Genomic DNA, 14,016 nt, shown 5'->3' with positions numbered 1-14,016 from the left:
AAGTTGATTTAGGTTTTATTGGATCCAAGACCGTTATTGGTTTCTCCTAAGGGCCCCATTCTGTGCATTGATTTTTCTAAGCTGTCTACTTTATGCCTGTCTGTTGAAAAATTGCCGTATGTAAATTAGACATTGATCAGTTGGCATTAGGCTCTATCATCTATATTTCTAATGCTATTTCAGGACACTGGACTTTTCCTTAGCATAAGCCATATTTCTAAAATGTTTAAAGTAAAATGCTTTGATACTTGAGGGCCCAAAACTCAGGGGATCTTTTAGTAGTGTACATCCTATACAGATTTATGCCTTGTCTGACAAGAGTAACACCTGGATTTTTGAGCTATATGTTGGGCAATATCTCAACACAATATTCTATTTTGCACAAAGATGCCGCTTGTATGAACATTAAGGTCTTCCACGAATAGACTTTTTCTTTACAGCTAAGAGCTCACAAGAGGGATGTAATTACCGACTCAATACTGAAGCCCCATTATTTGTGTGATGTGGTTATTTACAGGCCAACTCCAATGGCTGCACAGAACCACAGAAAATGCTGTGATAAAGCACGCTGTTCTAAAAGACCTCTGGCATAATGCATGTCGCCATGTGGTACCAGCCATAAAATAGGTTAGTGCCAGTATAATAACAAATTCCCTCTGGACAGTTTTACATCAGCAGACTGCTTTATTGATATAACAATGCACATTCACTTTCAGATTGAACTAAACATTGTCTATTCAACTTTGAGGCTGTTGTTGATGAATAAATATTACTTTTAGATCATTACAAAAACACGAAAGCACACTACAAAATTATTATTGCAAATTACATTTTTTTCTGATTTTCTAAACTGTCAACTGAAATGAGAGTCAGCCTAATTTTCAAGTCTTTAATTGGTAGAGGATCATTTAAATGTGGTTGAAAAAATCTCCCAGTGATGACAGTATTTTTTTTAAAAATAAATGTAAAAAAAACTCAAAATCCACTGTTCCAAATTATTATGCAACTCATCGTTTCAATACATTTTAAAGCTTGTAATTAACTGAATCTGTTGAATCTGTAGCATTAGGAGGTCATATTTACTGAAATCAAAGGCTATTTCAATCAAAAACATCTTAACAGGTCGAGTTATATTTTAACTTAGGAGCCCTTCTTTGTTAGCAGCTTCAAAATTCTTAAATCCATTAAACTTGTGAGTTTTTGGAGAGTTTCTGCTTGGATTTCTTTCAGAATAGCCTCCCAGAGCTGCTGTTTGGATGAAAACTGCCTTCCACCCTCCGCTTGTTGATGCTCCATAGGTTCTCAATAGGGTTGAGGTCAGGGGAGGAGGGGGTCTACATCATGAGTTTCTCTCCTTTTATGCCCATAGCAGCCAGTGATGCAGAGGTATTCTTTACAACATGACATGGTGAAATGTCATGCATGAAGATGATTGTGTTAGGGAAAGCACGGCTCTTCTTTTTGTACCATGGAAGAAAGTGGTCAGTCAGAAACTCCACATACTTTTCAGAGGTCATTTCCACACCTTCCGGGTCCAACCAGCTCTCTCCCCATGATTCTGGCCCAAAATATGACTCCGCCCTCTCGTTACTGATGTCACAGCCTTGTTGGGACATGGTGGCCATTCACCAACCATCCATTACTCCATTGATCTGACCATCCAGGGTTACACGGCCTCATCAGTGAACAAGACTGTCTTCATGTATTTCTTAGCCCACTGCAGCCGTTTCTGTTCATGAGCATTCAATTAAAGGAATAGGCCACCGTTTTTACATACTGAGATACAGTATGTTCTTACCTTAGCTTTGACGAGTTCTTTAGGACCTGTCTGGTCTTCCCCCGTGCCTTCAATCACGTAAACACAGCGCAGACGGCGTTAGCATTTAGCGTCTCCCCCTCTCCACTATAGCTCCAAAACAGGTCAAGATAGAAGCTACCAAGCTCTTCCACGTTTTCCCTATTTAAATATGGTTATGTGAAGTGTTCCTCTACAAAGTATAATTACACAAAATTAAACAATGTGGATTTTCTAAGCGGATAAAAGGGGGAACTATATTGTAAGGCGTAATAATACCAGGAGTAATTCGAAATCCGCGCAGTAATCTTCTCTTTACTGTGCGGATGCCGTGACTGAAGGCACGGGGGAAGACCAGACAGGTCCTAAAGAACTCGTCAAAGCTAAGGTAAGAACATATCTCAGTATGTAAAAACGGTGGCCTATTCCTTTAACAGTTTAGAGGAGGCCGGATAGAGGGTTTATGCACAACTGCAGCCTCTGGAGGGTCCTACACCTTGATGTTAGGGAGACTCCAGTGGCTCCAGCAGCTTCAAATATCTGTCTGCTGCTTTGTAGCAGCTGTTCTATTAATGTGATGGATTTGTCTGGCAGAAACCGTCCTCATTGTGCCTTTATCTGCACAAACCCGTGTGTGCTCTGAATCGGCCACAAATCTCTTAACAGTGCGATGATTACGCTTCATCTTTTATGAAATATTGAAGGTTTTCATACCTAGTCCGAGGTATTCAACTATTTCATGCTTTTCATGAGCAGAGAGATCCTTTTTCGTTCCCATAATGCTTGAAAATGATGGTCTGCTTAATAATGTGGAACGTCCTTTTTCTGTAGTTCTCCCGTAACTGGGCTTACCTGAAAATTACTCATCCCAGGTCTCTGAGATTGATGTCAGTGATTCAAAGAACCCTGAGACACAATACCATCCATGAGTTTCATTGAAAAAAAGTTTTTTTTTTTTTACCTTTTTGACACTGAAATGCTGAGGGGGTAAAGGTTATGGAATATAATTAAGGATTATCTCTGCTTGGCTAGTGCGCAACATTGTGTCTTGGGCTAAAATGAGTGGTGAGTCGTTAATTAATTTCTACTGTAGATGAATGTTGTGGCATTACTCTTTAATTGGCACCGACGAATAATCACTCTGCTGTAATGTGTTGAGCATAGAATTTCAATGATTCTCCTAAAGAAAGGTTCAGTACAAGAGACATGCAGAATCTCGGTAGACAATTGATCAATTTTATTTTACTTTTTCTTTATTGTTGTTTTTTTTTTTCTGTAGTTGCATGTTATCCACTTTATTTTTTTTTAGAAAGTAAAATAAAGGTTATAATTAAATGTAGTAAGTATCCTGCCCAAAGTTGTTTTTCCTTGAGATTTGCATGATGTTGTTCACACGAGCAAGTAACTGTGAACTACTCGCACTTACATTCATTCCCTTTACATAGACTCCTGTTCCCACATAAGTTGTAAAATGAACAAGCTTCTCTGACGATGCATTTTCAGTATATTACATGTCCCTTCAATACTTTGATCACCATGGGGCTGTCTGCAGAAAGTTGACTGTCTTGAATTGCGTGCCCTGTTGCCTCTGTCGCTGTAAGCTCCCGCATCCCGAGGGCTGACAGTTTGGTGACTTCCTGACTAGTTTAGGGTGTGTTAGGAGAAGCTTTGTGTCCCCTTATCTTTGAAGCCGCTCCTACTTCTGCCTGAGTCTAGAGTCTGAACTTCTGCTCTGTTCCACCGCTGTCATGACGGCAGCTGACAACTGGGTGCAAATAAAAGTGGAAGTTTTGACGCGGCTGCCGGAGCTTCGATTGTTTTTAGCGAGACTGTGGCGCTTTGCGTCTCACTCGGATGTTGTTGATAATGCATTTTATTTGGGCCATTAGCGCGGAATCTATTTAGCTAATGTATGCTCGGAGGGAAATGGTGTGATGCATTTTAGCAGGTCTGTGGATATTGAACTCATTGGGTTTGTGCAGTCATTGTGTCCTGCAGATGAATTGTTTGAGGCAAGAAGCCTCAGTGCACACAAGATCTATAGGCAGTCTCCATAGCTCGGTCCACACAAAAGAAAGTGTACTTTCTTTACCAACTGAATAACCTCTATCGAGCTGTAATGGTGCTGCTTCGAAAGGAATCTTGTTAACACTTGAATTAGCCAATTATAAATGTTGACGGATACAGAAATGTCTTGACAAGCACTGTGTAGTGTGATTGGTGATAAAGAAGTATGTTCTTCTATACGGTTGTGTAAACTCAAACAACCAATTCCTCCATAAATGTAGAAGAAAGCTGAGTAATGATTATAGTTTTCTCTGGAATTGTCCTAAACTAGTAAACAACTTCTCATTCAGTGATGTCCCGGCAAAGAGACTGATATCATATTTTTGTTATAGAGGAAACCGAGCATTAAGACAAAAATCATAGAGAAAACAAACTCCTTTGCTGTTTGATAGAAGCAAAGCACCAGAAAGTTTTCTTTACCTGCGGAATGTATTTTCCAGTTTGTCATGACCATTACTAATACAACCAATTTCTCCAAACGATGTGAGAAAAAGAAAAAAAAATGTTATTGTGTATATGCTATGCATATTATTAATCCTCAAGTAAACATGTGTTGTGTGAGAGTAGTGTTGTGTCCTGGGGTAAAACATTTCTGTGTTTGTATTGTGATCAAATTCTCAGTCCAGTTCCATTATTCAATATACATCTGTGAGCAGTGGAATTCTAATGCGTAGCTCGGTCTTCATCTCCACGCTCAGTTTAGCATCTCACTGGGTCTCCAGGCGTATCCGTGCATTCACTCCTGAAGCACTAATACATCGTGTTTGCTTTGACGCCTCAGGTCTGTTCCTCTAAAAGCACACGCATATTTAATAATGCTGCCATCATCGTGTAATCAATAGGATTGAGTGGTGTCGGGAGTTTGGTTGGCTGTTGTGAGAAAAATGTCATGGGGGTCTAAAGCTCACTGTGTGCCTCTTGTTTTCTTGCCTCTCAGGTTGGCCTCCATGCATGCGGCGTGGCGACAGACATGGTGATGGAGCACTGTATCCAGGCACGGGCCGCCTTCGTCATCAGCCCCTGTTGCTACGGCTTTATTCAAAATGCAAACAAGTTCAGCTTCCCCCGAAGGTTCGTACCTGCTGCAGCTTTCCCAGCACCCCGCCTGCCATTGCAAATCCTGTCTAAAGTCGTCTGTGTCGTTAACGGTCTACAAAGTCAAATATACTTCTTAAAAACTGAGAATGTATTCAGTGAGACCATCAGGATTAAACTGCATTACAGTCACCACCTTCTGTGTTTACATGAATGATGGAAAGTCAGATCTCTCGCCTTGTCTGACTAGAACAAAAGTGCCCGAACCTGGGTGATTTGATATGGGGGGGGCGCAATCCAACTTTCCCCTGAGCCGATCAGCGACCTGCCTGAGTCGATTGCAGTCAGCACCGTGTAACTGTTGAATCAAAGCACATTGGATTGCCCCAAAGTAACCACGCATGCAGCCCCGGCCCCTGAAAGTGTCAGGCCAACACATCATCCAGAAACATTGTTAGCCACTTCTAATAAGCTGCTCACTACTAGTCCAAGATGGATGACAGGAGAGCTAACTTTAATGGCTGGATCAGTGCTGAGAATGTGTGCTGAGCCATGAGACAGACTAACGTAAGCTCTAATCGATCATATGAGAACAAGGAATAAGAAGCCAATAAAGTCACTAAAACCACCAGCTACATTTACAGAGTCCTTTAGAGTTGTCATATAGTCATCAATCCCTTGCCCCCTGCTGCCTGGGAGTTGCTCCGCACCCCTCCTGCTCCCAAACAACATTTGGATCAGTGGCGAGTGACGAGACTGGTTTGACTGGTTCGGTCGGAATAATGGATCAGAGTCGAATCTTTAGCCTAGTCAGACTAGACTTCACATGTAAACGTAGTGACTCTGCAGGAAACAACAGGACATATTCTTTTAAAAGCACTGTGCATTGTTCACTTGCATCAATAGATCTGATGAGGAAGAGTTCACTGAAGTGAAAGCTCTGTCTGTGCAGCCGCAGAGATGAGCAACTAAACGCAGCGAAGTACTGACGCACAGGTTTAATGGTGTTGATCCCGTTCCCATAGCAGCACAGTGTGACCACTGTCATGAGCCGACAATCACAACCCGCTCAAGTGTCTCTAAAACAACTCAAGCTGACACCTACTGACCTCATCTGTTTGTACAAGGACTGTCAGACTAATGATGAGTCACCAGTAAAATGTTTAGTTGTTGATGTCAAGTTTTACAACCCATTGCTGCACTGGATTAATAACACAACAATCACATCCCACCTCTGACTCTGCTGAATGTCTTTACATGTTCTTTCATCATTTATAAAAAATGGTTTATTCACTTATGTAAAGAATAATACTTTAAATCAAACAATTATTCCCACACCATTGTCCATACACTGGAAGCAAGGCAGGTTCACCTCAATGGCCACTTGCTGCTCTGCTTTGTGTCGACGACACTATGGGCCGCCATTGGTCCTCCATTGCTGTAGTATTTCCATATAGCCGCTAGTCTCCCATCGGAAACCATTGCACTTTAGACACGTTCAAAACAACTTTAAAGCCTGGTTTCTAATTTTCATAAACTTTCTACAGCTAGATATTCCTCTCCTTAAAGAAACCAGGCTGTTTTTTGTATGATTTTTTTTTTAAATCTTGTATGCTAATGAGTGCCGGACTTTGATTGACAGGTTGTTAGCATTCAAGCTAATGGTGTGGGCGTGGCTACAACTGAGTCTACTGTGAAGATCCCGCCCTTATGCCCTTTTTAGGAACATGCTCCGTCACAGCAGGGTAGGAAGAGTCTGTAAATTTCCCCCTCGAACGTTGTCATTGGGGCAAACAGGGAGGAGTGAGGAGGAGTTTATTCTTGCCTCGTGATGCGGATGCTCTAACTTTGTTTAAATGTAGACTAATCATAGATTGTGCAAGTGTTATTAAAGTTTTATTATTATTGAAGGGAAAAATCTACTTATCTTTTCATCAAGGTATTTTGTTTAAGATTTACTTTTTTTATTGATGTTATCAGTATCTAGACATTTTTAGTGCAAAATCATTACTTTACACCAACTTTTGCTTCTTCAGAAAATGCAGTAGTTTGCAACAGATGGGGATTTTGAGACGTAGATATTACTGTATCATTAGTTTAAAGGCACTGTTGTTTCACCGTACTTTGAAACATGTGGCTAAACAATGGACTCCCCGCTGATGCACGATGTTGCTCTAGCTTTGCCAGCGGTCAGAAAATAAATATTCTCTGAAATCCGAAAGTGTGCCTTCAGGGACCCTTCTCTTGTGTGTGTGTACTGTATGTGCGTCTGTACAATATAAATATTTAGCGACTTTCACGTTCTTCTCTTTCCTGACTTCACTACTGCTAAGCTGACACTTCACCTCTGCTCAGTGCTCATAAAATATTAACGTGTGACAGCCCGAAGAGTGCAGCTGCAGACAACAAGAAGCAGTGTGTCCGCGGGGCTCTCGCTCAAATACGTGTCAATCTCGGTCCTGCCACTTTTTAGCGCTGCGCCCTGGGGTCATGTTCCAGTACCCGAGCGCCGTGCGCAGGTGGACACATTCCAGGAAGTGCACACGTTTATGAGCTGAGAAGCTAAACTGCCCAATTTGCTCCAGACCTCCCTGTTTACAGTCCAGCAGAGGTGCAGGTAACAAAAGGCAAAAGTTCTTATCAGCAAAAACGGCAATCTGTAATACAAGAGATAAAAGTAATGCAATGGTCCTACATGATTTACTTTTTAAAGAGTGGTTTCACATCCTCGGCCAACAAACAGGCACACATATAAGATGTTGGGAGTTCGCTTAAATGTATTTTAATGAGGTGACTTGCAATGTCTGTACGAAATAAAATAGCTCTGTTAGTGCTAGTGAGAAAAACTCTGGAGTAAAAGGAAAACAATTTGATTGATTTCCGCCTCAGCATGTGTCACTTGTACTGTCCATGTGACCACACTGTCCTCTCATTTGTTGTTTTTTAATTGGCTTTCCCTGCGCACTTTGTTCCCAGGTCACAAAACACAGGCTTAGAAAAATCCCCAGTTCCCAGACATTATTGCCTTCTGTTACTGTAAATTCTTTTCTTTTTTTTCTGTCTGAGGATAGGATTACATTTTGCTAGTACAACAAATTTGTTTGTTTTCACAGAGATTGAAGTTCAAATAGCATTGTCCCAGCGCAGTATACTAAACACATGCAAAGTTTGTTTTAATCATCACAGGCTGACAGAAATGTGTTGTGCTTCTTCTTTTTTCCAGCAAGAGATTCCAAGAAATCCTGATTTATAAGGTACTGTATTTTGTAATGCCACCCACGTAACGATGTATTTATAAACTGTGTACCCAAAGTATAATGTTGCATACACATAACAAGCTCTTTCCATGGTATAAGATTGCGCCTGTAATGATAGTTACATCAGTGTTTCCTCAGACGTCTTTGCGTTCTGTGGAATATGAGGTGTGTAGAGGAGCCAAAGATATATACTCAAGTAAGAGTAACACTACTTAACAAAAAAGTAAAAAGTAGTAAAAGTACAAAAAGTACTTGAAACTACTACTTAATTAAGATAAAAAAACAAACAATGGAAATCACAATAATGAAAGTTTAAATCAATCAAGTTTTTATTTGTGTATGTCAATATGATGCTTTTTTCACTGATTTACTCCTAGGTGTGTAAGTGTAACCAATGTTTGTTACTCCTGTTAGGGGGTACTGTTACTTATATTAATAATTACTAATAATTTTACTCAAGTAGAAGGTAAACTTACTGTGGGATAAAGCTACTCTAACATGTACAGCTACTTCAAAAAGTGTACTGCTCTAATCATAACCACTCACATCAAGTGGGTGATGAAAACCCCGAAACTACCAACCATGATTTAAAAAAAAAAAAAAAAAATGTAATCAAAAAGGTTTCTGTTCAAAATAAGTCTACATAAAGTTTGAATGTGCCTAGTTTAGTCTAGACTCAAGGCTAAACCTTTACAAAACTGTAGTGCGTTAAACAGAGGAAGTGCTTGTTTGAGGAAAAGATGAAAAGACAAAAATGCTGAAAATGAATAAACTGTGTTGAATAGAGGGATCGGCATTCTGTTCTTTGATTGATAGATGGTTGCTCGATGTGAATGTGCTCTATGTTTTAAATAAACTGAACTTTAATTTTTCAGTAGTTACTGTGATCAAAACAGTTGGTCATGAATAGAAACTAGGGGACTGCAGCTTCACAAATGGGAAGCATCGTTTCTCTTGTGCAGATAAAAACAAAACCTCCTTCGTGCGGCTTTCATTGCTATCGCGTAATGAAACCTAATGTGTATCTAGCACAGTAATGTCCCCAGGCGTTTGTACATGTGGGCCTGCTCCCTGCTGTCCAAATCCCTTATCTGTAGGCCCAGACACAGCCTTGTAGTGGAGCACCCGTCCCATGATGATGTATGGGCGCTGTCAGTTCACCCCGGGGTGGACTCCACGTGAGAGGCAGCCGCAGGTTCCTTCAGAGAAACCTGAAGAGTTGACCTGTCACAACATCAGAGCTCACGGCGCTCTCTGCTCTTCTTTCCACGAAGAAACCCCTTTTTCCCAAGCAAGCATTGGATTAAAGGTTAGACAGGCTTACAGATTATTTACAGGCCAGTGAGAAAAGCCGCGTTTTCCTCTCATGATGCGGTGGATTCATGCGGCAGTCACAGGCTTTCATTTGCACAGTGAAAGGCGTCCAACTTCAACAAAAAGCAGACCTCAGAGCTGCTGATGGAGAACTGGATCTAGATTTATGTGGCATTTAGCAAATCCTTATCTTGCAATGCTTCAGATATGACAAAGTGAATGGACTTGAGTGTTATGATTGTTAATAATTGTTAAGACAAGACATAGTGTTTAGAATTTCTGCCTCACAACGCAGCTTTATTGTTATAAAACATTCATAACTGTTAGAGTACACAGACGAAATAAAACGGATGGAAAAGTGTAAAGTTAAGGGTGAAAGCGGGACAGATTTCAGGAGATTGCTCTTCTCTCTGCTTCTTTTCGTTCAAGCTGCATTGACTTTACAGTTTTATGTATTTTTTTTTATGTCACTTTGATAGATTAAATGAAATGAAAAATTTAAGTCTACGCAGACTCTAAAAAGTTGTTCCTAGTTTTTAGCTATAAAAAGTAAGTAATTTATTAGAAAAAAAAGCTTTCAGCCTTACTCACTGAAACATTGTCGTGGGCTCTCTTAGTATATCTGCCTAGGTTTCCCTCCATGTTCTCCTTGATGACTAAAACCATCTCATACATTAGATTTTATCTGGGGCCAAGAACAATGCAGAGTGAAGGCATTGTTTCATTTATTCTCATCCTATGAAGTTAACACATTAAAACTACATTTTGATATTGTTGTCAAAGTTCTATTGTGTTTTTTTTTGTGTTTTTTTGCCTTTTTACCAATTATTCTGTTGTCTTAAACCACGAGGTTTAAAGCAGTACTAAGTAACTTGTTTACCTTAATAATACAAGTGTTTGGACAGAAAACCACAATTGCAACTTTGCTGGCACCGGGTAGAGTCCCCAATACACACTAATGGAATCACGAGGAAGAAGCTAATGGGCAAAGCTAGCTGTGGGCTAGCGCCACTTAAACAGTATTTACAACCAAGTTTGAGTGAAAAAAAAAGATCTCCACTGAGTAATTGGATGTACAATATCCCTCTCTCCCTCTGTCTTTTCTGTCAGCATAGTATTTACTCCCACGAACAATTAATGAATAAAAAAAAAGACACCTGCACTGGCGCTTAGGACCTCTAGGGGCATGAGTTACTTTTGAGTGCTTTCAACTGGCTTTCTTAGCTAGTTGGCTACACATCTCATTCTAGCTATAAAACCCCATTAAAAAGCATCCACTGCTGTTTGTTTTCCTGGAGATGTGGCGCCTAAACATGCACAGTTGGACAAAATCCATACTGTTTAAGCCAACGTACTTTATCTCCCACATAAATACAAGCTCCAAGTCTTCAGTGGGCTACCCAATGGGTTTTGTTTACCGGTCAGCTCTCAAACACAGAACCCCACTGCCTCGATGCCAGCGGGAGAAATAACAGCAGCAATACATTGTTTTTTTTGTTTTTTTAAGGAGACCACTGTTGTCCATAGTGCAGCACCGCGGTTAAACTCGGCGACAGGTATTGAAGAATGGCTTATCGCTGGAATAGCAGTCTAATGGTGTGAGAGATTGCCGTTCAGGGCTAACTTAAGGCACCTGCTCCACGGCCTTGCATCCAGCTTCAACTCTCTGCCGTGAGCAATGGAATCAATTAAAGCGAAACGTGGTTGGGAGATGACTAAACGCTCTCCCGAGTCACTTGTTATGTGAACCGTAAACGAGGTGAAGGCAGGACAGGGGCGGCATCTCTGACTGGCCCGGGGGGAAATGGATGGCCCAGAGTTGCTCGCTTTCGTGCAGATGTTTACACAGTCAAATGTTTCTCTCCAATGCAGGTGGAAGTCTGTTTTTTTACTGTTATTGCTCGCCACATGCATACAATATGAATAATGTCAGCCAGGGGAGACAGTGCTGCACGCTTCAATGACACCAGAGTCAATAACGTGAATAATGGTGGTATTTAGACTTGGATTAGTCACCAGCGGCAACAGGAATGCAAGTGGAGCGGTGATGATGGAGTGGAGAGACGCAAATGTAAAGGATGCTTGCTGTAGGTTTAAGGTTTCTAAATATAGCAACAGGTATCGTAGTGTTGCAGGTACTTGTCAAATCTTCTCAGGCAACACATGTATACACAAGTAATTAAGCATATTGTTGCAAAGCGAAGGTTTAATCTTTGGTTGAATGTAAGTTTTTAAGTGCAATGTGTTGAGTATCTCTACTAAACGCATTTACTGCTGCTTGTCAGACTAAAAAGAAGCATGTAACCACATATCAGCAAATACCCATTGATCTAGCATTACATACAACTCTTATTTCCAGAGAATCAGACCGACAAAAAGGCAATGGTTTACTCTATAAACAGCAAACCACTACATAAGGTCATTTAAACAGCAGACTATTACCGAACAAATGCATTTCCCAAAGCGTGCTCAGGGCTGAACTGGCCATCTGGCGTAGCGGGCCTTTCCTGGCGGGCCCATGTTTAGCTCCATAGGTAGAGCGCAAGGCTCATAGCCACGAGTTTGTGAGATCAATCCTGACCCCCACCCACTGGAAAGAACATAAATCAGCATCTATTGACCCAAAAGTCCCGGGCTGAGTTTTTTTCTGCCAGTCCAGCCCTGGTCCTGCTTAAGTTAACAATAGCACTGAACACGGACATATGTGAACCGTAGTGTAAACATGGACTCACTCGTAGCATGTAGGGGCATCGCGTCCTTAGCCTCATTACAACTCCATAAACACACAGCAGTTTCCACACTTTATCTTGTGTCGCCATTGCAAAAAAAAAAGAATATCCGTATAATCCACCAGTGTTTGCTAGTTTTTTCCCATAGTGTTTATAGAGACCGCGTGCAAGTGAAAGTGACCAATGAAGAGTCTTCAGCGTGGTGTGTGTATGTGTGTAAGTGCAGCATTGACCATACATCTATTAATCACTCATATTTGTGTGTGCTCTCGGGACTGGTCACTAGTCCTTTTTTTGTATAAAGCTGCAATAATTACTTACAGTAATGACATAGGCAATTAGTCATGTAAATTGTAAAAAAAAAGAAAAGAAAAATACTATTTCTTTCTCTTAGCTTAAAGGAATAGGCCACCGTTTTTACATACTGAGATATATTCTTACCTAACCTTAGCCAAGTTAATATATACCCGTCTGGTCTTTGTCCGTGCGCTCTGTCACGCAAACGGAGCACATACGCAGCCTCTCCCACATGTCATATAGCTCCAAAAAAGCTCACGATAGAAGCTACCAAGCTCTTCCACGAAGTATATTTACACAGAAATGTAGCATGTCGATTTTATAAGCAGATAAAAAGGGGTACTATATTGTGAGGCGTAATGATACAGGAGCAAAACGTCCGCGCAGTAACTCCTAAAGACTTCCCCCGCTCACTTCCGTCAATAGAAGCTGCGTGACTTGTACAGAGCCTTTTACAACAAGCAGAAAATATATTTTCGGAAAGTGCTCTCGCATTCCTACCTCATGGTCGAGGTCCTGAGTCCTGTGTCGTCGTCCGGGGTGAGTTGGAAATCTGTGAAACATTACTACACTATATACTTTCTGCTTGTTATCACAGCCCGGCACGATGCACGTAAAAGGCATTGTTCACAAGTTATCGACGCTTCTTCAACTGTTCTCTGCTTCTCTCTACAAGTCACGCAGCTTCTATTGACGGAAGTGAGCGGGGAAGTCTTTAGGAGTTACTGCGCGGACGCTGTGCTCCTCGTATCATTACGCCTCACAATATAGTACCCCTTTTTATCTGCTTATAAAATCCACATGCTACATTTCTGTGTAAATATACTTCGCATGAAAACACTTCACGTAACTTTATTTAAATAGGGAACACGTGGAAGAGCTTGGTAGCTTCTATCGTGAGCTTTTTTGGAGCTATATGACATGTGGGAGAGGCTGCGTATGTGCTCCGTTTGCGTGACAGAGCGCACGGACAAAGACCAGACGGGGATATATTAACTTGGCTAAGGTTAGGTAACAACATATCTCAGTATGTAAAAACGGTGGCCTATTCCTTTAAATGTGCCTCTTTATTTCACATGAAAAGTATATCTAACTTTCCATTTACGGGATGCTGGAACCGGACTTTAAACAACAGTTGGGTCTGCGGACTAAACTATGTTCATGTTTATCTTCCTCTGTTGAAAAAGTGTGTGATATCCCTGTATTTTATGTGACTTGGTGCTCTGCTTTAGGAACACATGATCCTGTGCCGCTTCGCTGACCAAACGGCCGTGCAGCTCCCTCCAGAGAGGCGCCTTATAGGTAACGCTCCAGACACACAGTGCATCTATTCACAAATGATTCTCATTCACTTTCAGTTCATTTATAATCAGATGCTGTTCAGAGGGTTAAGCTTTTTCATTTCCACACTTCAGGAAAATGTATGACTTTTCAAGCTGTGTTCAGCTGAGGTGAAGGCGCTTAGACTTCAGATTTCCACACTGAAGCCTGGTTTAACTGCAGCAGAAATAACAATGAAATG

At 41.1% G+C, this 14,016-nt stretch overlaps 1 protein-coding gene across 1 annotated transcript in view; it reads left to right on the top strand.

Moving 5' to 3' along the window:
* The window catches only part of gstcd (glutathione S-transferase, C-terminal domain containing), a 66,302-nt gene that overhangs the window by 45,875 nt on the left and 6,411 nt on the right, over positions 1 to 14,016 (top strand). The window contains exons 9-11 of the mRNA XM_079553842.1: positions 4,800 to 4,933; positions 8,121 to 8,151; positions 13,727 to 13,796. Of these exons, the coding sequence (XP_079409968.1) occupies positions 4,800 to 4,933; positions 8,121 to 8,151; positions 13,727 to 13,796 (235 nt within the window). The remainder of the gene's footprint in view (positions 1 to 4,799; positions 4,934 to 8,120; positions 8,152 to 13,726; positions 13,797 to 14,016) is intronic.

The sequence above is a fragment of the Gobius niger genome (assembly GCF_951799975.1).
Source record: "Gobius niger genome assembly, chromosome: 3".
In the NCBI taxonomy this organism is placed as follows: Eukaryota; Metazoa; Chordata; class Actinopteri; order Gobiiformes; family Gobiidae; genus Gobius; species Gobius niger.
The sequence above is the reverse complement of the archived record's forward strand: the minus strand, read 5'-3'. Positions and strand labels throughout refer to the sequence as shown.